The 26269-nt window shown below is 46.6% G+C and overlaps 2 protein-coding genes across 2 annotated transcripts; both read right to left on the bottom strand.

The window, feature by feature from the left end:
• Nucleotides 1-9173: 9173 nt before the first annotated feature.
• LOC123116348 (heavy metal-associated isoprenylated plant protein 41) lies at nt 9174-12192 on the bottom strand. Its single transcript, XM_044537314.1, has 3 exons — nt 11764-12192; nt 10571-10769; nt 9174-9842 (listed from the first exon to the last, which is right to left on the bottom strand). The coding sequence occupies exons 1-3, from the start codon at nt 11927-11929 to the stop codon at nt 9560-9562; spliced, it is 648 nt and encodes a 215-aa protein (XP_044393249.1). The 5' UTR covers nt 11930-12192; the 3' UTR covers nt 9174-9559.
• A 2510-nt stretch (nt 12193-14702) lies between these two features.
• Nucleotides 14703-18282, bottom strand: LOC123114838 (heavy metal-associated isoprenylated plant protein 41). The gene is made up of 5 exons (XM_044536232.1): nt 18277-18282; nt 17841-18201; nt 16440-16638; nt 15593-15654; nt 14703-15381 (listed from the first exon to the last, which is right to left on the bottom strand). The coding sequence occupies exons 1-5, from the start codon at nt 18280-18282 to the stop codon at nt 15362-15364; spliced, it is 648 nt and encodes a 215-aa protein (XP_044392167.1). The 3' UTR covers nt 14703-15361.
• Between the last annotated feature and the right edge of the window lie 7987 nt (nt 18283-26269).

The following is a 26269-nucleotide window of genomic DNA, read 5'->3' as shown; positions in this document are numbered from 1 at the left end:
CTCAACTGGGGCACAATCGCAGTAGTTCTCCCAATGCTACCTTAGCCGATATAACGGAACGTAAGGTACCAAAACATGGGAGCCGGGCAAACCCAACTATTGACCCAAGACATGATTCGGAGCCGATGCATATAATGCTATAGGTTCGGGGTGCCGCACTCGTGAGAGTGTTCGGACTTCTCACACCATATTCTGGGGTACTTAAGCCCCTGGTGTATTGGCCGTACCAAAGTGTACGGTTGCATGATGTCGTAACTGAACATACTTACATAAAAAATGAATGAAATAATAGACAAGAGCTATGTATTGTTTATTAAAAGGCTGTTGTGAAAGCAGAACGATACAAATAGTGCGATAAGCAAGAGATGGGATTATTTGATATGTCCCCCTCCAGGGGCAAGCTGCAGGACTTTATGTAAGACAGGTATTTAGCTCGTTAAAGAGACCACCTGGACATTCGACGTAGCTTTCTGCCTCCCTGGATGTTGCATCGTGTGTTCGGCGATTGTACTGCCGGACAGGCCTTCTGGAGAATGGAGTCCTGAAAGTAAGAAAAAAGAAATGACAAAATCTAGAGCCCCTAGTGCGGTTGAGCCGCGTTGGGCGTGCCGTGGTTGTGCCCATCCCCTTATGCCCATGGTACTTCCAGAGCATAATTATATACGCGTAACACTGGTTGCACAATTTCCTGAGGGTTGGGGTTGGGGCCGCACTGCTATGCTTGCTCAGAACGTGCCAGGCGGTCTTCTTGTAGGTTACTCCGGGCGCGCTTGACGGTGTCCGGACGTTTAATAGCCGGACTGGAGAATTGCCTTGCGAGGCTACTTTGTACTTCCGCTGCTAGGGCCGCCGTATGCTCCTCCATTCGGAGAGAGCGTTCGGTGTTTCTGTTGACCGTAATGACTCCTTGAGGGCCTGGCATCTTGAGCTTGAGGTATGCGTAGTGCGGCACGCATTGAACTTTGCAAATGCGATTCGTCCGAGCAGGGCGTGATAGCCACTGCGGAACGGGACTATGTCAAGGATTAACTCCTCGCTTCGGAAATTATCCGGGGATCCGAAGACCACTTCCAGTGTAACTGAGCCTGTACAGTTGGCCTCTACACCTGGTATGACGCCTTTAAAGGTCGTCTTTGTGGGTCTAATCCTTGAGGGATCTATGCCCATTTTTCGCACTGTATCCTGATAAAGCAGGTTCAGGCTGCTGCCGCCGTCCATAAGGACTCTAGTGAGGTGAAATCCGTCAATGATTGGGTCTAGAACCACTGCGGCGAATCCGCCATGGCGGATGCTAGTGGGGTGGTCCCTTCGATCGAAAGTGATCGGGCAGGAGGACCATGGGTTGAACTTTGGGGCGACTGGCTCCAACGCATATACGTCCCTCAGTGCACGCTTCCATTCCCTTTTAGGGATGTGGGTTGCGTATATCATGTTCATCGTCCGCACTTGTGGGGGAAAGCCCTTCTGTCCCCTATTGTTTGGCGGCCGGGGCTCCTCCTCATCATTGCTATGCAGCCCCTTGTCTCTGTTTTCGGCGCTTAACTTGCCTGCCTGCTTGAACACCCAACAATCCCTGTTGGTGTGATTGGCTGGTTTTTCAGGGGTGCCGTGTATCTGGCACAAGCGGTCGAGTATTCGGTGCAAATTGGACGGGCCCGGAGTACTTCTTTTGAATGGCTTTTTCCGCTGACCGGGTTTAGAGCCTCGGAATCCGGCATTAACTACCATATCCTCTGCATTGTTGTCGTTAATGCGGCGCTTGTGTTTGTTGCGACGCGGCCTGCCATTGTTGTCCTTGGTATCCGAATTACCAGGGCTCTTGGTCATGTTATTACTACGAGCTAGCCAGCAGTCTTCTCCCGCGCAAAAGCGGGTCATGAGTGTTGTGAGGGCTGCCATGGATTTTGGCTTTTCCTGTCCTAGGTGTCGGGCAAGCCATTTGTCACGGATGTTATGTTTGAAGGCTGCGAGGGCCTCCGCATCCGGACAGTCGACTATTTGATTTTTCTTGGTTAGGAACCGTGTCCAGAATTGTCTGGCCGATTCGTCTGGCTGCTGAATGATGTGGCTTAGGTCATTGGCGTCTGGTGGTCGCACATAGGTGCCTTGGAAATTGTCGAGGAATGCAGCTTCCAGGTCCTCCCAGCAACCAGTTGACTCTGCTGGCAAGCTGTTAAGCCAATGCCGAGCTGGTCCTTTAAGCTTGAGTGGGAGGTATTTGATAGCGTGTAGATCATCACCGCGGGCCATGTGGATATGAAGAAGATAGTCCTCGATCCATACCGCAGGATCTGTTGTGCCATCGTATGATTCGATGTTTACGAGTTTAAAACCCTCGGGGATTTGATGATCCATTACTTCATCTGTGAAGCATAGTGGGTGTGTGGCGCCTCTGTACTGGGCTATATCACGACATAGCTCAAATGAGCTTTGTCTGCTGTGTTCAGCCTGGCCGTATTTGCCATATCCGGCATGACGGTTATCGTTACGTGCCGTGGGGCGCCCACGCGATCCGTAGATCGATCTTGTTTGCCTTCCCTTGTCCTCCAATATGTCTCACAGGTCCGGCGCATGTCCCCGTGCCTTGGTATAGCGCCGCCGGGGTGCGGCTTGAATTGATGGCCGAGAGGCCTCTCTGTCGCGGCCACGAGGTGGCCGGTCGGCCGCGTCGTGCGCTGGTGATGTAGGTTTAGGTGCTTCCTCCTCTAAACGGGGTAGCAACCTGCGCTTTGGGTAGCTCTTGGAGGGGCGTTCGAGTTCATACTCTTCGGCCGCAAGGACTTCAGTCCATCTGTCGGCTAGCAAGTCTTGGTCAGCTCTAAGCTGCTGCTGTTTTTTCTTGCGGCTGCTCACCGTGGCCATAAGCCTGTGTTTGAAACGCTCTTGTTCGACGGGATCCTCAGGCACGTCAAATTCGTCATCGTCGAGGCTTGCCTCGTCTTCGGAGGGAGGCATGTAATTATCGTCCTCTACCTCTCTGTCTGCCGCTCTCTCATGAGGGCTGGTTTCTCCGTCCTCCTGTGCTGAATCCAGTTGGAGGGGGTTGTCTTCGGCACTGTCCGGGGTGTTATTATCTCCCGTGCCGGAATCACCGTTTTTGCTTTGGCAGGATTTAGAGCGACGCCGCTGACACCGGCACTTAGGCTGCTTCTTGGAGGGGTCATCCTCCGTTGTTCCATCGCCATTCCCTTCTTTTGGGGTGTCCACCATGTATATGTCATATGAGGAGGTGGCCTTCCAGTGACCTAGAGGCGCTGGATCTTGGTCGTCCCCTGCATTGGTGCCCATACCATTGATGTCTTTGGAGTCGAAGTCGAGCATGTCGGTTAAATCATCGACAGCGGCTATGAAGTGGGTGGTGGGTGGGTTTTGAATTTCTTCGTCGTCTGCATCCCAACCTTGCTGACCATAGTCCGGCCAGGGCTCTCCTGATAAAGAGAGAGACTTTAGTGAATTCAGAATGTCGCCAAAGGGTGAGTGCTGAAAGATGTCTGCGGCGGCGAACTCCATGATCGGCGCCCAATCGGGTTCGATTGGCAGGGGCGCGAAAGGTTCGGAGTCCAGAAAGGAGTCCGGCACCTTGGAGTCATGAGCTTCTCAAAGGACAAGGCTGGTGTTTGGATCGATCGCCGTAGAGATTGCAGCCCCCGAGGCAGTGTCCAGCCACCCGTCCTCGATCGGCGCAGCCGGCTCCGAACTAAGGGTCGGAGCGGACACTGGGGCGTCCTCCTGGGCACTGTTCGGCGGCAGAGCTAGATCGTGCCCATCATGATAGTGCGGAGCGCTCGGCTGTGGCTCGAACCCGTCGAAGATCAAGTCTCCGCGGATGTCAGCCGTGTAGTTCAAACTTCCAAATCTGACCTGATGGCCAGGGGCGTAGCTTTCGATCTGCTCCAGATGGCCAAGCGAATTGGCCCGCAGTACAAAGCCGCCGAATACGAAGATCTGTCCAGGGAGAAAATTTTCACCCTGGACCGCGTTGTCTTTGATGATCGGAGGAGCCATCGGGCCTAAAGATGACGACACAGAGGAACTCTCAATGAAAGCACCAATGTCGGTGTCAAAACCGGCGGATCTCGGGTAGGGGGTCCCGAACTGTGCATATAGGCGGATGGTAACAAGAGACAAGGGACACGATGTTTTTACCCAGGTTCGGGCCCTCTCGATGGAGGTAAAACCCTACTCCTGCTTGATTAATATTGATGATATGGGTAGTACGAGAGTAGATCTACCACGAGATCAGAGAGGCTAAACCCTAGAAGCTAGCCTATGGTATGATTGTTGTTCGTCCTACGGACTAAAACTCTCCGGTTTATATAGACACCGGAGAGGGTTAGGGTTACACAGAGTCGGTTACAATGGGAGGAGATCTACATATCCGTATCGCCAAGCTTGCCTTCCACGCCAAGGAATGTCCCATCCATACACGGGATGAAGTCTTCAATCTTGTATCTTCATAGTCCAGGAGTCCGGCCAAAGGTCGTAGTCCGGCCATCCGGACACCCCCTAATCCGGGACTCCCTCAGGGAGGTCGAGCGGCCGCGACACTTCTCCCTCCTCCGATCGAGCGGCTTCCACCAAGCGAGGGGCCTCCACCGAGGCCTCGGGCAGCCCTCGCGGGAGTCGCGGGATGCTTGCGGGGGCGACCCCGACCGTGCTTGGCCGGAGGAGAGTCAGGCCGCTCCTGGCGGGCCTTCCCCTTCTCCGCAGCCGAGAACCTCTTCATGGACGCCATGGGACACGACGAGCTTAAGGGGAGAGGTGGAGAAGAAGGAGCAGAACAAGGGGAGATGGACTAGAAGGGCGCGCGCCGTTCCGTACTTATAGCCGGAGGAGGCCAACTGACGGCCTCCACGATCACAGGTAATCATGACTCATACTGCATGCAGGGACTTGTCACGTCGGATGGTTGTCGAGGCGTCGTGGGGGGCGGAGGCTCCCACGTCCAATCAACCGCCATGCAGCGCCCAAGGCCGCAGGCTATTGGGGCCCACGGCGCTTCGCACTTGCCCCTTCGCTTCTCTGCTAAGCCAAGTCCGGGCGCGCCTTGGGCCCGGGGGCTACTGTCGGCGTTCTGGGAACGGGGGTACCCAGACTTGCCTACCTGAGGCCTGCAACGTGGCTCAAGGAGTGGCCCAGTACGGCCCATCTTCATCAACTCAGGCTCAAGACCTTCGCGAGGGGCCAAGCCTCGCGGGACGGACGACAAGCAGCTTCCTCAGGCGCAGCCTCGTCAGGAAGGCTCGCGAGGAGGCGGAGATCAAGGCAGGGGTACCTCGCGAGGTGCCCGTGACGCAAGCCATGACGACCGAAGCCAGGCGGGTGCCAAGCGGGCGCGGGCCTATGCAGTGTCAAGGGGGCAAAGGGGGCAAGCGCAGGCCAAGGTATCAGGCAAAGGCTACCATTTTGGTGCAACAAGACCAAGACCAGCAGAACGGCAGGATGGAGGTCATCGTGGAGTCCAAGACGGCATCATCGTCAGAGTCTTTGGCAGGCGAGGACCAACTTTAGTCAGGATAAGTGTACTAGATGTTCCCCTTCAAAATGGCCAATTATTGGCACCCTTCCCGCTCAATATTTGGGAAGAGGACTAGGGCCTCTTACTCTATATATAGGGCTAGCCACCATAGTATAGAGGCATCTGGAATCAACCCCTCCAAAGGGACAACACCACCACAAGAACATCCCTCGCGCGGCTGTTCTTCCCTTGTACTATTCATCATCAGCCCCAGAGGCAATCCACCACACCACACACTGGAGTAGGGTATTACACCACAATGGTGGCCTGAACCAGTATAAACCTTGCGTCCCTTGTGTTGTTCATCGTGTAGACTAGATCCTTTGCGAGGCAACGAGACGCGAGTTGGTAGAGGAGAGATCTCCGTGCGCACCCCAGAGTTCGAACCTCAAGGGTCTGCCGGAACCCGAAATCCGACAGTGTATTCGTGAAAAAAATGGAGGAGGTAGTGGGGGGATGAGGGAGCATGAGGAGAAAGGGGTTCGCATAGAAACAACTAGTAAGAGCATCTCTAGCAGACCCCGCATAAGTGGTCAAACCCATAAAAATTTTGCGCTTTACAGTTTTGGGTGAAAAAAGTGTCCAGAACAGAAACCGTAAAAGTAGTCCAACCCGTAAAATTTTTAAGGGCCACCGCAAATGCACACCCGAAACCCTTATCTTTGGAGGTTGGAGGGCCGAATATAGGGGGCCCCGTATACCGGTCAAACCTCGTCGGAGCAAACACGCCGCCGCGGAGTTTGCCGGAATCTGCTCTAAACTCGCCGGAATTCGTCACCGCACATCGGAAAAGGCCGCTAGACGCCGCAATCGACCATCGCCGGTTCGAATTGGACGAGCTGGACACCATCGTGGCCTCCCATGACCTCAGCCTGGCCGCCGGAATCCTCCCGACGCGGCAGGCAAAGGGGCACGGCTCGCCTGACAATAGAGCAAGGCGCGGACGACGAAGGCGACGGGGCATGGCCGGCAAGGCTGGGCGCGGACGACAGAGGCGATGGGTCGTGGCCGGCAAGGCTGGGCGCGACTGGCGCGGTGATGGGGCGCGACCGGCAGGGACGGGGCGCGACCGATGGGCGATGGGGCGCGGCCGACGGGCGACGGGGCATGGTCTGCGGGCGACGAGGTTGGGCGCGGCCGGCTGGAGGAAGGGGCGGCAACGGCCGGACTGGAGGAAGAAGCTCTTTATTTCAGTTTTACAGTTTGTTTTACAGTATCTGTTTGGCCGCGCTAGTTTTCGACCCGCAAACGCGATCTTCGTGAAACTGCAAACGCGTTTTGCGGACAAGTTTTTGCGGGGTTTGCTAGAGTTGCTCTAAGACCAATGGGCAAGGTGTCGCAATGACACCAGATGATTAGTGATCATGTGTTAAGCGAGATAAGATCATGCCCATTCCATAAAAAATGGTACACTATGTAAACTTTTATTTACATAAACGAACGAAACCTTTCTTCCAACCTACTCCCTCCGGTTTAAAATAAAGTTGAGTCGTCTATTTTAAAACGGATGAAGTACTAAACAAACACCTCACCCCATAATCCTCCTTTCCACATAACTCTTTAGGCCTCGTTTGACAGGAAGGGATTGTGGAGGTTTTGGGAGGAGGGGATTTCAGGGGATTTGGTGAATCCCCCTCTTCCACCCAATCCCCTTGAAATCTCAAATCCCCCTCCAGCCACACATCCCCTCCATATGGAACAGTGTTTGACAGGAAGGGATTGCCATATTGAATTAAAATGGCGTAAAACAGTTAAAAATATAATCTTGCGACAATTATTCACACCAACACCATAATTTGCTTGACTTGGAATCAATATATCATCACATAATTGTGCAGTCACACACAGCAACATAATCCCTCACAGCGGCATGACTTGGAACCAATAATATCTCATAGGTATTCGCCATTCACAAGTCTCAAGAGCGACATAATTAAGTTGCATATGCCACTTCCGATTTATCCAAGAACACTCTGGTTGCAACACACGAATTCCAGCACAAATCTTACAGTAGGACAACATGGTCAGAGCACACGCCATCATCTAACTACAGAGCACCGTCGAAGCCAAGTCTGAAGCTACTACTACAGCCGCTCCATGGTACACCTAATATACATAGCAGGCGTGAAAGGTTCCTTCGGTTTGACAAGCGAAGCGATAAATGGAGAGCTAACTCACATTTCATTTTTCTTGAAAACAACTCACATTTGTCATTTTCAGAGTAACACCAAGCTGCTGCCATATGAAAGCAGACATGGTAGAGATCAATTCAATCACCAAGTAAAAAAATCAAATCACTAGTAGAGGAATGCATTATTATTTCTAAATCTCTGTTTGCACAACAGGATACAATGATTCACAGTAAATTCAGTAAAAAATCTAGAACATGCAGGAGGTCTGCAAATAACTAGAGTTCAACAACTAAAATATGAATGGCCATACATTGATGTGTTCAGAACAGCGGAAAACCAACACTACTGCAGTATTACCATATAGATAGATCAACACTACTGCAGTATTACCATATAGATAGATCGATCAGTTTGCCAAAAGTAGCAACAGATTACAGTTCTTACAAACAACAAACCAACAAAGCGTTGGCAAACACCCAGCACACGTACTACTACCACTACTTGCAGACAGGTAGGCAGAGTCAAGAGTACAGATACAAAAACCAACAACACGCCATCAGTCTAGGAGGAGGTGAACTTGGTGAGGGCTCTGGTGCCCTCGGAGACGTCGTGCTTGGCCAGCTCGCCGGAGAAGACGAGGCGGCAGCCATGGCCGGGCGGATGGAAGAAACCTAGACGACTAGGGGAAAGAGGAGGAGACGAGGCGAGGTCTTACCACCGGGGAGAAGCCCAGTATGGCGGAGGAAGTACGCCGGCGTCGAGGGAGTTGGTCTACGGCGCGTTGAAGAGGAGTCGGGCGGCGGCACTGTGAGCAGGCGGCGGCGCGGTTTCCTTTCCTCCCCAAATCCACGCGTCCCCCCTCGAGGGCTCTGAACCGCGTGGAAAGGAGGTATAGGAGGGGGTCGGAGGGGGTTGGGCCGCCGAAACCCCGTGTACCAAACGGGCCCTCGAGGTTTTGCGGGGTTTCTGGGCCACGCGAGGAAATTCCCTTCAAAACCCCCTCGACTCTCTCCTACCAAACGAGGCCTTAGGTGTATGTAGCAAAGCCCCAATTCCATCTAGCGTTCTGTCAATGGAAAAGTCGACCGCAACATAGACAGTCCAAAACTTGAATGTTTTAGCAACTTCGTCCCCACATCCTTTCCTCCATCGTCATTCCTCTTCATAGCATTGCATGCACCACTGAGAAATGGCGTTCCTCTTCGTCGGTGAGAACTAGTCAACTATTGTATCGTGGAGAGGTCTTAGAGATAACAACTATTCATGCTGCTCATAGGACGGTAGACTAGCCAGCTATAATTTCAATAATATATTTGAACATTTTAATAATATTTTTTATTTTTCACACTCGTCAAAAAAAAGGCCGAGATGGATGAAAACTTGATAAATCATACTCCCTCCGTCCCAAATTACTCGTCGCTGAAATGGATGTATTTAAAACTAAAATACATCTAGATACAACCATACGTGCGACAAGTAATTCGGAACGGAGGGAGTAACTCAGAGAGGACCACGGAAAGGAGTAGACAAACCAATGCAATTTACCACAATGTGTTCCATACTATTCACAATACATATTAGTAATCCACACAGTGATGAGTGATAGGAATATGGGATGATACCTCATTCACTCATCAGCATGCACTACATGTCCATGTCACTCAAAAGGTGTTTTTCGCATCAAGAGAAGTCGTGCCACATCAACTTCACCAAAATACCGCCACTAATTCACCCCAAAAGAACTATTTTCCACAACTCGTTAAAGCACCTTCAATAGTTACCTACATTTCAGTCGCAGTCCAAATGCCGACGCAGCATTGCTCACATAGCCCTGCTCATGTTGGCAAAAATGCAGAAATAACATGCACATTCAGCTTCAGCTTCAGCTTCTTTGCCTCTTAGGCAGAGCTTAGTAGGAGTACATCAGGCAGAACTTAAATGTGCAGGAGACACCTAGGTAAAATGGCTCGTTGCACCTTGGGCCATCTCCTTTCTTCTGGTTATAGCCGGGGTAGTCGTGTTTGTGGAAACCAACTATCCGAATCATATCAAGAAACGACTCCGAGGCCAGTCGCTTGAGATCCCACGCATCGTAAGGATATCCCATCTTGTGGCTGATGTGGATTTCACCGTAAGGCTGAAGCAGGCGTCGCGCGTTACCAAAGAACCCCTTGACAAGCTTCCTGTGCGAGCTGTAGATCAATCAACAAGACAAGGTTAATGAGTTACAAAGGTCGGTTGTTGAAGTTTTGCTTCTGAAAAGGGTTACTGGGTTAACTCTAAATAAGAAACCACAAGCCAAGTACACGCTGGCAGATAAAAAAGAGGTTCTTTCTTGTATGCAGTAACCCGTGATGAGTTGAGGCAGATCAAAGCTTTCAACAAATATGGAAAAAAAGATTTGATAACATGTGAAGCTGCAAAAAAAACATATGCTAAGATATCCACTTATCCAAATTGTTGTTTGTTCTGACAATAAGCATAAAGAACTACAGTGCGTTTCAAACAATGACAGTGACATGGAGAGCTTTACACTCAAGTTTAACACTGAGCCATCTTGCATTATAGGTTCTCACACAGGATCTCTTATGTGTACATAGAGCTTATACTCAAATTTTAGCGGTGAGAGACATTAACTAGTGTTTAGAACCAAAATTGAAAAGGAGACCGTGTTCCTATGGATTTTATCCAAGGTCAATTGCACCTGCACATTCTAAACAAAACCACCCAAGATCAAGAGGATAACTCCTAGGTCCTAACACAGATGAGGCCCCAGGAACACTGAACTATAAACAATAAAATCATTAAGACAGCTTTATAATGCAATCGGTCCACAGACAAATATGGAAGTAATTTCAAAGTTACACGAACAATCTAAACTGCGATAATAAAGATAACCACAGAATGGGAGTGCACATACTTGACCATACGCATGTCTTCCTCTTTTCCCTTGAAGCCAGCATGAGGAAAATTAAAGACAATCCGATCAAACTGTCTAAACTTCAGATAAGTGTGACCAGACATATTATTTGCATTGATGCGATGAAGAACTGTGGCCCCCCTTCTCTCCACCTTCATTACATTTGTCTCTGCTTTGCTATACTTGCATATCAGAGCTTCTGATGATTGCCAACAAAAAGTGCAGTAAGAATTAGATACATACAACTAAAAATCTATAAGCGCTCACAGCATCACACTAACAACACTCCTGGGCAGCTTGATGCATACATAGGCCTCAAGTCAGATTAAGAATTAAGCAAATAAAAACCTAAACTACTATTGAATGATGAAATTTGTGCTAAGGAGTACAATGGAAAAAAAATCATGGTTACACGAATTAAATAAGGACATGCTTGTGCTAGCCTGGCATAGTGGTTTTGTTGAATGACAATGTTCTTGCCTGTTCATTTCCATTTCATATTTCTAAAGGCATTTTTCTATGGTCCTAAATCACCTTTGCACCACAAAGTTGCCAAATCACCCTTACACACACTATGACTCTATGAGGTTGCTAAAGAAGCAGATGTACATATATATTGGGCTGCAAGGTGCGAGACCACATGCAAAGAGCAGGTTACTCCAAACAGCCGACCATCTACCAATCCCATACCAATGGATAAGTGGCAATAGATAAAGTCAGAAATCCGAGAAATAAAACCTAGACATTCAAGAGCCCAACAATGCACACATGAAACATGTCCAAATTACAGTATTCAGGACTTCTTGTTATAATGTTTCAGATAATGGAAAAGATTAGCAAATACACATGCTCAGTGAGACCATGCATGTCCTAACAAAGTCCATCATGTTCTGTTATATATAAACAAATGGGAGGGACTAATCCCCAGAAAGATTTTCCCCATAATAAATCTCTTCTGCCACATCTATAGCATGAGGCGAGCTATTTTATCACCCCAAGTAGCAATTTTACAGTAAACTTCATATATTTCTTTTAAGAATAGAGGACAAATGCCTCCGATTTCATAAAGGAAAATTTTGCCATTCAACCTACTACTCCAGTCTCCAGGGCTCCATGTACCGAAACCCTAGCACAAATCAGTACTAATAAGAAAATGCAAGTTTAGTCCTGCTGACAGAGAGAGCGGAACGAACCATAGGAGCCCAGCGACGTCGCGACGATGTTCTCCCCGGAGCCGAACGCGGCGGCGAGCGCCAGCGAGAAGGAGAAGTCCCCGTCGCCGACGACCAGGATGCTCTGCGCCGAGGAGTAGTGGCCCAGCCATCTGACCCCGCTCCCCCTCCTTCGCCGCCTTCCCATCCCCCACTAACGCCGATCGCCTGGCCTGATCCCGCTCTACCGCCGGCGTCCCGTCGACGGCGGCCGAAGGCGGCGCCTTTCCCCTCCGATCGGGAGCGATCACCGCCGCGGCATTCTCCTCCGGTGGCGCCTCCTCCTGCCCTCCCCCTCCACCGGCGAGCTAAGAACAGGGCGAGTGGGCGTGGGCGTGGGTCGTGGGACACTCGGAAGTCGGAACTGCCGAGCTTGTGGAGTGTGGACTCGAGTCTTCCCGGAGAAGCCTCGTTTTGAAGAAGAGGAAGAAAATGGTGGGGGAGTGGAGTGGGGCCCGCATGGCAGGGGCTGGAACGGTCGTTTTGTTGCCCCTGCGCAATCATGGGCTGGATCCTCTCTACCGGAAAAGCGGCAGGACGTAAGTGTTTTTGAAAAACAAACGGCTATGACAAGTCACTGCCGAAAAACTTGCATAATTCCCAATCGAATTTCTCAACAATAAAAAAAGTCTTCTTCTCCTTTGAGATGCCCTTTTGGGTGTCATTTTCTTAAAAAGAAAGCCTTTTCCCTCTCCCTTCTTCACGTCCAGTACATTGAACTAGTGGCCGCGAGGAGGCATATGATGCGTCTAGAAGTGGTGCCAACGTGGAACTGCTGATGGCTCATGCAGAAACAAAATAGAAACATGCAGAGATGGACCTACATGGTGCTGAGTGGGTGCCCAAGCCCCACTCAAGTTTGAAATTTAAGTAAAAATTGCTTGTATTCTACAAGATTGCTTTTGAAATTCTTGAAATTTGCACAATAAGTGCCCACACTCAAATTATTTGCCCCCCCCCCCCACTCCATAACATTTTTGGGTCCGCCCCTGGAAACGTGTGTCGCATAGTTAGGGTTATCATCTAAACTAGATAGTTTGGAGGAATGGCCGGGGCGGACCCTTGATTTTTTTTTTGTGGAGTGTGAGTAAACCATTGGAGTTGGCACTTATTTTACAAATTTTATTTTATTTTGAAAACTATTAGGGATCGAGCTGCTGGCGTGGTACGCCGGACACAACGCATGGTGGGTGTCCTCGCTTTATCAACGCAGTGCATCTGACGCGTAGTCGGCATGATGGCCTCAAAACGACCCAGCGAATGAAGCGCACGTTGCTTCGACCACGACCCCAGGTCCAGCGGGTACAAGTAATTCCTATTGAAAATTTTAAAATTGAATAAGCTTGGGCACCCACTCAACATCATATAGGTCCGCCCCTGAGAATGGCCTTGTCTTAAAAAGTCTTAAATAAAGTTAACATATGTCCACTCGGCTTAAGAGTAGGGATGGCATCCGGCGGGTTTGGGTATGGGAGGAGCCTCCCCATACCCTTACTCATCTCCTTTGAGCCTACCCATCACCCTTACACATATCCTTCAATGGGTAAAATTGTTTCTCATACCCGCCATCTGATAGGGTAAATGGCAACCCGCTGGTAAAAATACCTACATTTGCAGCACATCAACTTGAGCAACATATAGATGTAGATGAGAGCCTTGGGAGCCACACCAGGACTCGAGCCCAGGCGGGTCAGACATAGACATGCTTCTCAAGCCACTCGGGCACATAAAAAGGGTGGAAATCAAGGTAGGGCGAGTGCCCCACCTCGCCCTACCGAGTGCTACGTCCGTGGGCATAATCCTCGATGTGCAATTCATTCGTTCAGTTTCATGTGAACAATGTAAATCTCTACTATTAAAAGGGTGTATGCAGTCGTCATGGTACATCGTGGTTTTGTTTGGTTGCCTATGTTCATTGGTTTAGGTTTATTATGGAGAGTGCCATTCTTTGGATGGGAGAATCACATTATTTGGAGTATCATTCTTTAGATGGGAGGATCACGTAATTATGGAAAGTTCATCTAGCGTTGGACGAAAGGATTACATTATTAATTATGAAAAGTATCATCCAGCGTTGGACAGGTGGATCACGTTAATTATGAAGTGTATCAATATTTGGATGGAACGATCACATTATTTATGGAAAGTATCATAATTTGAACGGAAGGATCATGTTAATTAAGAAACGTATCATCGAGCATTGTATGGAAGGCACACTAGAATATGTATGCCCCATTGCAACGCACGGACAATTAGCTAGTTATGATAATGTAAAACTTATTATTCTTGATAAAAATTCACCTAATAAACTACTCCCTCCGTTTCATAATTATTATCGTGGTTTTAGTTCAAAAACTAAAACCACGATAATAATTATGGAACAGATGGAGTATCTTTTTGCTATGCTAATAATCCAAGTCATATAAATTCCATTACATAGTCAAGGAAAACACCTCTATTAATGTGGTAGTACATAAAAACTCCATGCATGTGTTTTCTTTTATTTTCTCGGCGTGACATCTTTGGGGAGCTTCAGTCATTGGTTGTTACAACACATATAGTGAGCATAATAAATTATAGGGTCCTGTGCGTGTCTTTTCATTTGGTACGTTTTGCGATAGCTTGCCCCTCATGTCGAGCGGTTCCGTGCATGTCTTTTTTTTTAGATTAACTAGACTTCATTACTTAATCAAAAGCGTCAGGGATTTCATCCGATACGATGTGCAAGATGCAGGGATAACAATCTCTTTCATTATCTAGAACAATTACCGAAAAACCTCTGCAAGCACAAATAAGCAACTTTCTACTCCGCAAAATGGCAATCCAGAATTTACCACCCTATGCCTATCGATCGACAAAATAGATATACCAGAGTGAACTAAAATACCGGACCACATCTCTAATGAAGTGGCATCTAGTACTCAAAGGGAGAGAAGTGCTTGCAATAATTCATCATTACATATTAAAGCAATACAAAGTTGTTCAAACTGTGTAAGGACGTCTAGTCATTATTACACAGGAAAGTTCGATAGACAGCGAAGGAATGCCTCGTCTAAGTGCGCGCCATGCCCATGCAAATGACGCAAGTGCTCGTCAACATTACAATCATGTCATGCCAAGCTGCGCCTGACCTTCTCTTCCTTTTGCTGGTTTTGTCAAAATGCGAGCGCCAATTCATCAAAACATTACTAGCACTAATTCATCAAAATATCTTGAACACTACAAGTTCATTTTGCTGGCTCGAGAATGCAACAAGAGAGCAGGCAGAGCATGTCAAAGGCTCAAAGCCTCAACTTATCGAACTGTAGCTTGGGATAAGCTCCTTTACTTTTCTTGCAGAAAATGAAAGTGCTGCAGTCACCAAGACGGAAAGGTCTATCACACCTGCGGCCATCTCCTCTCTTAGGGTTATAGCCAGGGTAGTCTTGTTTTCGGAAATGAAGTTCATCAACCATGGTAAGAGAACGCTCCAAGGCTAGCTGCTCGATATTCCACATGTCCTAAGGATATCCTGTCTTGTGCGTGACGTGAATTTCACCATCAGGATGAAGCAGGCGTCGCGCATTACGAAAGAACCCCCTCACCAGCTTCCTATGCAACCTATATATCAGAACAAATGGTTAATAAGAAGTTTAAAGGACTCGAAAGCCTGTTAGAACATCACATTGTAACAAAAGGTTCTTGGGCTTGTCTCCAACCAAGTGGAAGTCACCAGACAAAAGCCATTGCTAGGAAATAACTCGAATTATTATACTGATGGTCAATCATATAAATCTTCACATGTACAGAAAAAATTCTGCTTTAAACTTACAACACAATTTCATGCTGTGATTCAAATGTCTGTCTTCCGATGGCAGAGGGTAGATAAAAGAACTGGAGAATAAACAAGAAAAGCCGATCATAAAGAGACATATGATAAGGTCCGGAAATTCAGCAAAACATGTTCTTATTCTATTCGTTTTGCATTATAGGCTAGCACAGAGGATCCTTTTTGTGTTCATGATATGACAAAATGACCTCTTGACTATGAAGAACAGATAGCGACAAACTAGTCTGAAGCATACTCCTAGATAATAACGTAGTTGCTGGGTTCCGATGGTGGTGCTGCAAGACTTTTTGTTTGCTTTCTGGCTTCATACGGATGTAGCCTTCTCTAAGGCATGTGCAAACTATTTCTTCTATTAATACACCGAGACACAAGCTTTCCATTTTCTTAAAAGGTTTAACTTGACCTTAAAAAAAAGGTTTAACTTACCTAAAATGCCTTTTGTTCATACCAAGCATAAAGAGCTCAAATGTATTTACAAGTATGAGACTAGGTCAGATGGGAGTGTTCAAACTCTATTTTAGACATTGTAGCTACTGGCTAAAATAAAAGTTCAAAGTAAAACAACATTTTAATATTTTATAGAATCTTTCGAATACCACTTCCACTAGCACCTTAGTTCTCTAGCAACGCCACCCACCAGAGAGGTAACTACTAACACAAATATGTGGCTCTAGGGATACTAGATCAACTTCAAGCAATCATAACTCATTAAAAGAAATAATAATGCAACCAGTAGACATTAAAAAATCACATTTACTCAAAGAAATCTAGGAATTGACCAAACATTAACTGCAGAAAGTAAATGTAAACATAGAGAGATTGCACATACTTTATCATACATGGCTCAGACTCATCTTCTATGAACCCAGCATGAGGAAAATTAAAGATAATCCGTTGGAACTGCCTTGTCTCCAGATAAGAATGGTGCTTCATGCTTTTCGCACTGATACCGTGCAAAACTTTGGCCCCCATTTTCTTCAACTTCCTTACATTTGATTTTGCATCATCATACTTCTCAGTCAGAGCCTCTGTCCATCAGGATTGCCAAAAAGATATGTAAAGGAAATGGATAAGTAGACAGAACTAATCATATTAACAGTATCCTTCTGAGCTTATATGGTAAGCAGGGGCAGGTTGATGCACAGAGGGCTTAAGGAAGAATTAGGAATAAAGCTGCCAAGTAAGGAACTGAACAACCATTGAAAGATGATAAGCTCACGAACAAATCGAAGAGAATATGGTGATTACACGGAACTGAATTAGGAACCTTTGCGGGACAGCCTGATACTATTTTTGCTGAATGTTATGTTTCCAATTTATGTTTCTCAGTTGGGCTCATAAATCAATTACACTAGTGGATAAGACACAAAAAAGTTGCTAGAAATAGCAATATATGGATATACTGGACTTTTTTTTTGCGGGATAATATACTGGACTATATGAGTGATAAATCATATGATAATTAACAGGGTTACTACAGACAGATGACCGTAGATCAACAGGGCCAGTTTCAAAAGATAAAATTCATTAACAAAACGAAGGCCCATTCAACTGCCTGACAGTGCTCATAGCCTCATACCATATGTACACATGGACCTAATCCAATTTGAAGTGCTCGGGTTCCAACAATGTAAAATGAAGAAAATAAAATAAATAAATGGAGAGCAGCGTTTACTCAATGCACAAGTTTCGTGTCTATGAGAATATGAGATCATGACATACAACTTCCAGAATCGTAAGAAATAATCAATCACAAATAGGACATTTTTTTTCATAATTAGTTTCATTGAGATCATGCAGATGCTTAAGAGAAGAATCAATCATGTTCTGCTGTACATACGAAACAGCTAACCAGTAAACCAGATCATAATCATACGAAATTACTCCCATAATCCTCCTTGTGTGGCATATGTTGCCTTAGCAAATTTTTCACCCCCAAATAGCCTCTGCTTTATGCGCGAGGAACCCAAATCCCCAATTATAACCATTTATTTAAATGCGCATCAGATCCTTCTTTAACCAACCGAAGACACTAGATTCTCTAAGAATAATAAGTATCGAAACATTCTCCCAGAATCCACAAATTAACACACGGTGCTCTTGTATGCACCCAGCGGCCCACACCCTTCTAGGGTTTCATTTCACCACATCCAAGTTAGTAGCACCGGCATAAAAACTGCAACCTTTTGTCTTGAAGCAAGAGGCCAAGAGGGAGAGGGAAGGATCGAACCGTAGGAGTCGAGGGACGTGGCGACGATGTTCTCGCCGGAGCCAAAGGCGGTGGCGAGCGCCAGCGAGAAGGAGAACTCCCCGTCTCCGACCACCAGGATGCTCTGCGCCGAGGAGTAGTGGTTCAGCCACCTCACCCTCCTGCTCCCGGTCCTCACCCTCCACGGCAATCGCCGGCACCCTCTCCACCGGGCAGCGGCGCCTCTCCTTTTACCCTTTCCCCTTTCCGGCGGACGGTAGTGGCGTCTGGTGTGTGTGTGTGTGTGTGTGTGAAGTTCGAAGCGGCTGGGGTGTGGTGTGCAGTCTTCCCAGAGAAGCGTCGGTTTGAAAAACGACGCGGGGTCCGTTTTGCCTTCCCAGCTCTAGGAAGCCCAGAATTTATTTTTATTTCTTTTTAAGATCAGTACAGACACAAGCACTCGTATGCACACACATACACTCATCCCTATGAACGTACACACGCACATTCTATCCCTATGAGCACCTCTAAAAGACTGAGTCGGCATATCATCTTAAGATTTACGAAGTCACCATAGACACCCAGACCTGGCCAAACGGGCCGGCCCGGCACGGCACGGCCCAGCCCGTGCTAATCGTGTCTGGCCCGGCACGGCCCGCCGTGGCACGTTTAATAGCCAGGCCGTGCCGTGCCGGCCCACGGGCGTGGCTCTCTGGCCCAGGCACGGCCTGATTATTAAACGGGCCGGCCCGTGGCATGTTTAGCACGCTGGCCCATCTGATTTTTAGCCTGTTGGGCTGTATTTTAGGCCTATTGGGCTGTAATTTAGGCTATATATATAAAAAAATTCCAAAAAAAATTAAATGGGCCGTGCCGTGCCGGCCCGCGTGCCCAGCCTCCAGGCCCAGGCATGGCCCATGGCGTGCCGCGTGCCGGGCCTAGCCCGTTTAGCTCGGGCCGTGCCGTGCCTGGGCCGTGCCGTTCCTGCGTGCTACCGGGCCGGCCCAGTTAGCACGACACGTTTGGCCAGCTATATAGACACCTCATCGTCGACGGGAACGTCTCCTCCCACTGAATGCGTATCGCCGAAAATCCTGAAATAAATCTAGAAATAAATATGAGCACCATGATTTGAACCCTGGTGGGTCGGGGATACCACAGTCCCTCTAACCATCCAACTACAAGTTGGTTCACAACCCGGAATTTATTTTAAGAAGACATTTCTATATATTTTTTGCGTGAAAATTAGAGTGCTTTATTAATTGCAAGCACACTCGATGCAGTCATCCAATAGGCTGGTCACCAAGAAGCTAGGGGTTTCATCGAGCCAGCTTTCCGTCACATTCAGTGTGTAAGCACGCTTCACACACACATGCGCCGGAACGTTCGCCGCCCGATTTAGGCCAACTCCACCGCACAACTCCATTTTGTCCGGGCATGTCCGTTTGGGGTAAAACCGACAAACCCCACGACCCAGCGCGCGATGGCCTGGACCCATCCCGTCCATTTTGTGTCCGTCTGACCCTATTTCCAGACCAAACTTGGGATGGATTTGCGTCCAAAGCGGACAAAACTGGACGCGTTCTGCGTCCTCTTCGTCCGCGCCAGTCCGGGGTGACCCCACTTGTCACCCACACACCCACCTCCCTGTTGGGGAACGTAGTAATTTCAAAAAAATTCCTACGCACACGCAAGATCATGGTGATGCATAGCAACGAGAGGGGAGAGTGTTGTCCACGTACCCTCATAGACTGAAAGCAACGCAGTTGATGTAGTCGTACGTCTTCACGATCCGACCGATCCAAGTACCGAACGTACGGCACCTCCGAGTTCAGCACACGTTCAGCTTGATGACGTCCCTCAAACTCCGATCCAGCCGAGCTTCGAGGGAGAGTTCCGTCAGCACGACGACATGGTGACGATGATGATGTTCTACCGATGCAGGGCTTCGCCTAAGCACTACTACGATATTATCGAGGTGGAATATGGTGGAGGGGAGCACCGCACACGGCTAAGAGATCAATGATCAATTGTTGTGTCTAGAGATGCCCCTCTGCCCCCGTATATAAAGGACCAAGGGGGAGGGGCGGCCGGCCAGGGGAGGGCGCGCCAGGGAGGAGTCCTACTCCCACCGGGAGTAGGACTCCCTCCTTTCCTAGTCCAAGTAGGAGAGGGGAAGGAAGGGAGAGAGGAGAGGAAGGAAAGGGGGGGGCGCCCCCACTCCTTGTCCTATTCGGACTAGAGGGGGAGGGGGCGTGCGGCCTGCCCTGGTCGCCCCTCCTCTTCTCCACTTTAGGGCCCATGAGGCCCATTAACCCCCCCCCCCCGGGGGGGGGGGGTTCCGGTAACCCCCGGGTACTCCGGTATATATCCGATAACCCCCGAAACCATTGCGGTGTCCGAATATAGTCGTCCAATATATCAATCTTCATGTCTCGACCATTCCGAGACTCCTCATCATGTCCGTGATCACATCCGGGACTCCGAACTATCTTCGTTACATCAAATCACATAAACTCATAATGTAACCGTCATCTAACTTTAAGCGTGCGGACCCTACGGGTTCGAGAACTATGTAGACATGACAGAGACACGTCTCCGATCAATAACCAATAGTGGAACCTAGATGCTCATATTGGCTCCTACATATTCTACGAAGATCTTTATCGGTCAAACCGCATAACAACATACGTTGTTCCCTTTGTCATCGGTATGTTACTTGCCCGAGATTCGATCGTCGGTATCTCAATACCTAGTTCAATCTCGTTACCGGCAAGTCTCTTTACTCGTTACGTAATGCATCATCTCGTAACTAACTCATTAGCTACATTGCTTGCAAGGCTTATAGTGATGTGCATTACTGAGAGGGCCCAGAGATACCTCTCCGACAATCGGAGTGACAAATCCTAATCTCGAAATACGCTAACTCAACATGTACCTTCGGAGACACCTGTAGAGCTCCTTTATAATCACCCAGTTACGTTGTGACGTTTGGTAGCACACAAAGTGTTCCTCCGGTAAACGGGAGTTGCATAATCTCATAGTCATAGGAACATGTATAAGTCATGAAGAAAGCAATAGAAATATACTAAACGATCAAGTGCTAAGCTAACAGAATGGGTCAAGTCAATCACATCATTCTCCTAATGATGTGATCTCGTTTATCAAATGACAACTCATGTCTATGGTTAGGAAACACAACCATCTTTGATTAATGAGCTAGTCAAGTAGAGGCATACTAGTGACATTATGTTTGTCTATGTATTCACACATGTATTATGTTTCCGGTTAATACAATTCTAGCATGAATAATAAACATTTATCATGATATGAGGAAATAAATAATAACTTTATTATTGCCTCTAGGGCATATTTCCTTCAGTCTCCCACTTGCACTAGAGTCAATAATCTAGATTACACAGTAATGATTCTAACACCCATGGAGCCTTGGTGCTGATCATGTTTTGCTCGTGGAAGAGGCTTAGTCAATGGGTCTGCAACATTCAGATCCGTATGTATCTTGCAAATGTCTATGTCTCCCACCTGGACTTGGTCCCGGATGGAATTGAAGCGTCTCTTGATGTTCTTGGTTCTCTTGTGAAATCTAGATTCCTTTGCCAAGGCAATTGCACCAGTATTGTCACAAAATATTTTCATTGGACCCGATGCACTAGGTATGACACCTAGATCGGATATGAACTCCTTCATCCAGACTCCTTCATTTGCTGCTTACGAAGCAGCTATGTACTCCGCTTCACATGTAGATCCCGCCACGACGCTTTGTTTAGAACTGCACCAACTGATAGCCCCACCGTTCAATATAAACACGTATCCGGCTCCCTGTTCAAGAATTCATCCGATTAACCAGTTAACTTGCCGATTAATCCCTACTCGTAGGGTCACTGAGTAGCATATAAACCGAGAAATCGTCCAATTAATTGATTAAAAGGCCGATTAACTTGCCGATTAGCCAATTAATCCCCTACTCACCAACCAACCGAGCAGCTACCAGTTAACGATTTCCTCAACAATGATCCGGTTTGTGATTGCGAATTGTCCGGATCAGTGTCAAAGTTTGCATCGACGTAACCATTTATGACTAGTTCTTTGTCACCTCCATAAACGAGAGACATATCCTTAGTCCTTTTCAGGTATTTCAGGATATTCTTGACCGCTGTCCAGTGATCCACTCCTGGATTACTTTGGTACCTCCCTGCTAAACTTATTGCTAAGCATACATCAGGTCTGGTACACAACATTGCATACATGATAGAGCCTATGGCTGAAGCATAGGGAACATCTTTCATTTTCTCTCTATCTTCTACTGTGGTCGGGCATTGAGTCTGACTCAACTTCATCAAGGTATGTGCTTTGTGAAAGTCCAATTAAGCGTCTTGATCTATCTCTATAGATCTTGATGCCTAATATATAAGCAGCTTCACCGAGGTCTTTTATTGAAAAACTTTTATTCAAGTATCCTTTTATGCTATCCAAAAATTCTATATCATTTCCAATCAACAATATGTCGTCTACATATAATATCAGAAATGCTACAGAGCTCCCACTCACTTTCTTGTAAACACAGGCTTCTCCAAAAGTCTGTATAAAACCATATGCTTTGATCACACTATCAAAGCGTTTATTCCAACTCCGAGAGGCTTGCACCAGTCTATAAATGGATCGCTGGAGCTTGCACACTTTGTTAGCACCTTTGGATCGACAAAACCTTCTAGTTGCATCATATACAACTCTTCTTCTAGAAATCCATTCAGGAATGCAGTTTTGACATCCATTTGCCATATTTCATAATCATAAAAATGCGGCAATCGCTAACATGATTCAGACAGACTTAAGAATCGCTACGGATGAGAAAGTCTCATCGTAGTCAACCCCTTGAACTTGTCGAAAACCTTTCGCAGCAAGTTGAGCTTTGTAGACAGTAACATTACCATTCGCGTCAGTCTTCTTCTTGAAGATCCATTTATTCTCGATGGCTTGCCGATCATTGGGCAAGTCAACAAAAGTCCATACTTTGTTCTCATACATGGATCCTATTTCGAATCTCATGGCCTCAAGCCATTTTGCGGAATCTGGGCTCATCATCGCTTCCTCATAGTTCGTAGGTTCACCATGGTCAAGTAACATGACCTCCAGAATAGGATTACCGTACCACTCTGGTGCGGATCTTACTCTGGTTGACCTACGAGGTTCGGTAGTAACTTGATCTGAAGTTTCATGATCAATATCATTAGCTTCCTCACTAATTGGTGTGTTGTCACAGGAACCGGTTTCTGTGATGAACTATTTTCCAATAAGGGAGCAGGTACAGTTACCTCATCAAGTTCTACTTTCCTCCCACTCACTTCTTTCGAGAGAAACTCCTTCTCTAGAAAGGATCCGAATTTAGCAACATAAGTCTTACCTTCAGATCTGTGATAGAAGGTGTACCCAATAGTCTCCTTTGGGTATCCTATGAAGACACATTTCTCTGATTTGGATTCGAGCTTATGAGGTTGAAGTTTTTTTTCACATAAGCATCGCAACCCCAAACTTTGAGAAATGACAACTTTGGTTTCTTGCCAAACCACAGTTCATAAGGCGTCGTCTCAACGGATTTAGATGGTGCCCTATTTAACGTGAATGCGGCCGTCTCTAAAGCATAGCACCAAAATGATAGTAGTAAATCAGTAAGAGACATCGTAGATCACACCGTATCTAGTAAAGTACGATTATGACGTTCGGACACACCATTATGTTGTGGTGTTCCGGGTGGCGTGAGTTGCGAAACTATTCTGCATTGTTTCAAATGTAAACCAAACTCGTAACTCAAATATTCTCCTCCACGATCAGATCGTAGAAATTTTATTTTCTTGTTACGATGATTTTCCACTTCACTCTGAAATTCTTTGAACTTTTCAAATGTTTCAGACTTATGTTTCATTAAATAGATATACCCATATCTGCTCAAATCATGTGTGAAGGTGAAAGAATAACGATACCCACCGCGAGCCTCAATGTTCATTGGACCACATGCATCAGTATGTATGATTTCCAACAAATCTGTTGCTCGCTCATAGTTCCGGAGAACGGCGTTTTAGTCATCTTGCCCATGAGGCATGGTTCACAAGTACCAAGTGATTCATAATCAAGTGATTCCAGAAGTCCATCCGTATGGAGTTTCTTCATGCGCTTTACACCAATATGACCTAAACGGCAGTGCCACAAATAAGTTGCACTATCATTATCAACTCTGCATCTTTTGGCTTCAACATTATGAATATGTGTATCACTACTATCGAGATTCAATAAAAATAGACCACTCTTCAAGGGTGCATGACCATAAAAGATATTACTCATATAAATAGAACAACCATTATTCTCTGATTTAAATGAATAACCGTCTTGCATCAAACAAGATCCAGATATAATGTTCATGCTTAACGCTGGCACCAAATAACAATTATTCAGGTCTAAAACTAATCCCGAAGGTAGATGTAGAGGTAGCCTGCCGACCACGATCACACCGACTTTGGAACTATTTCCCACGCGCATCATCACCTCGTCCTTAGCTAATCTTCGCTTAATACGTAGTCCCTATTTCGAGTTGCAAATATTAGCAACAGAACCAGTATCAAATACGCAGGTACTACTGCGAGCATTAGTAAGGTACACATCAATGACATGTATATCAAATATACCTTTGTTCACATTGCCATCCTTCTTATCCGCCAAATACTTGGGGCAGTTCCGCTTCCAGTGACCAGTCTGCTTGCAGTAGAAGCACTCAGTTTCAGGCTTAGGTCCAGACTTGGGTTTCTTCTCTTGAGTAGCAACTTGTTTGTCGTTCTTCTTGAAGTTCCCCTTCTTCTTCCATGTACCCTTTTTCTTGAAACTAGTGGTCTTGTTGACCATCAACACTTGATGCTACTTTTTGATTTCTACCTCCGCAGCTTTTAGCATTGCGAAGAGCTCAGGAATAGTCTTGTTCATCCCTTGCATATTGTAGTTCATCATGAAGCTCTTGTAGCTTTGTGGCAGTGATTGAAGAATTCTGTCAATGACACTATCATCAGGAAGATTAACTCCCAGTTGAATCAAGTGATTATTATACCCAGACATTTTGAGTATATGTTCACTGAAAGAACTATTCTCCTCCATCTTGCAGCTATAGAACTTATTGGAGACTTCATATCTCTCAATCCGGGCATTTGCTTGAAATATTAACTTCAACTCCTGGAACATCTCATATGCTCCATGACGTTCAAAATGTCGTTGAAGTCCTGGTTCTAAGCCATAAAGCATGGCACACTGAACTATCGAGTAGTCATCAGCTTTGCTCTGCCAGACGTTCTTAACGTTGTTAGTTGCATCTGCAGCAGGCCTGGCACCCAGCGGTGCTTCCAAGACATAATTCTTCTGTGCAGCAATGAGGATAATCCTCAAGTTACAGACCCAGTCCGTGTAATTGCTACCATCATATTTCAACTTAGCTTTCTCAAGGAACACATTAAAATTCAACGGAACAACAACACGAACCATCTATCTACAACAAACATAGACAAGCAAAATACTATCATGTACTAAGTTCATGATAAATTTAAGTTCAATTAATCATATTACTTAAGAACTCCCACTTAGATAGACATCCCTCTAATCATCTAAGCGATCACGTGATCCAAATCAACTAAACCATGTTCGATCATCACGTGAGATGGAGTAGTTTTCAATGGTGAACATCACTATGTTGATCATATCTACTATATGATTCACGCTCGACCTTTCGGTCTCAGTGTTCCGAGGCCATATCTGTATATGCTAGGCTCGTCAAGTTTAACCTGAGTATTTTGCGTGTGCAACTGTTTTTCACCCATTGTATTTGAACGTAGAGCCTATCACACCCTATCATCACGTGGTGTCTCAGCACGAAGAACTTTCGCAATGGTGCATACTCAGGGAGAACAGTTTTACCTTGAAATTTAGTGAGAGATCATCTTATAATGCTACCGCCAATCAAAGCAAAATAAGATGCATAAAGGATAAACATCACATGCAATCAATATAAGTGATATGATATGGCCATCATCATCTTGTGCTTCTGATCTCCATCTTCGAAGCACCGTCATGATCACCACCGCCACCGGCACGACACCCTGATCTTCATTGTAGCATCATTGTTGTTTCACCACCTATTGCTTCTATGACTATCGCTACCGCTTAGTGATAAAGAAAAGCAATTACAGGGCGATTGCATTGCATACAATAAAGCGACAACCATATGGCTCCTGCCAGTTGCCGATAACTCGGTTACAAAACATGATCATCTCATACAATAAAATATAGCATCATGTCTTGACCATATCACATCACAACATGCCCTGCAAAAACAAGTTAGACGTCCTCTACTTTGTTGTTGCAAATTTTACGTGGCTGCTACGGGCTGAGCAAGAACCGTTCTTACCTACGGATCAAAA

This window comes from Triticum aestivum, chromosome 5B (genome assembly GCF_018294505.1).
Source record: "Triticum aestivum cultivar Chinese Spring chromosome 5B, IWGSC CS RefSeq v2.1, whole genome shotgun sequence".
Lineage (NCBI taxonomy): Eukaryota > Viridiplantae > Streptophyta > Magnoliopsida > Poales > Poaceae > Triticum > Triticum aestivum.
Note: the sequence above shows the minus strand (reverse complement) of the source record. Positions and strands in the feature narration are given on the sequence as shown.

Coding starts and splice junctions, on each gene's coding strand:
- LOC123116348 (XM_044537314.1), bottom strand. CDS start 11,929: ATGGGAAGGCGGCGAAGGAGGGGGAGCGGGGTCAGATGGCTGGGCCAC. Junction 10,770..11,763: donor GACGTCGCTGGGCTCCTATG/GTTCGTTCCGCT, acceptor GGCAATCATCAG/AAGCTCTGATATGCAAGTAT. Junction 9,843..10,570: donor GAAGACATGCGTATGGTCAA/GTATGTGCACTC, acceptor ATTGATCTACAG/CTCGCACAGGAAGCTTGTCA.
- LOC123114838 (XM_044536232.1), bottom strand. Junction 16,639..17,840: donor CACGTCCCTCGACTCCTACG/GTTCGATCCTTC, acceptor CCTGATGGACAG/AGGCTCTGACTGAGAAGTAT. Junction 15,382..15,592: donor TCACAGCATGAAATTGTGTT/GTAAGTTTAAAG, acceptor TCTGATATATAG/GTTGCATAGGAAGCTGGTGA.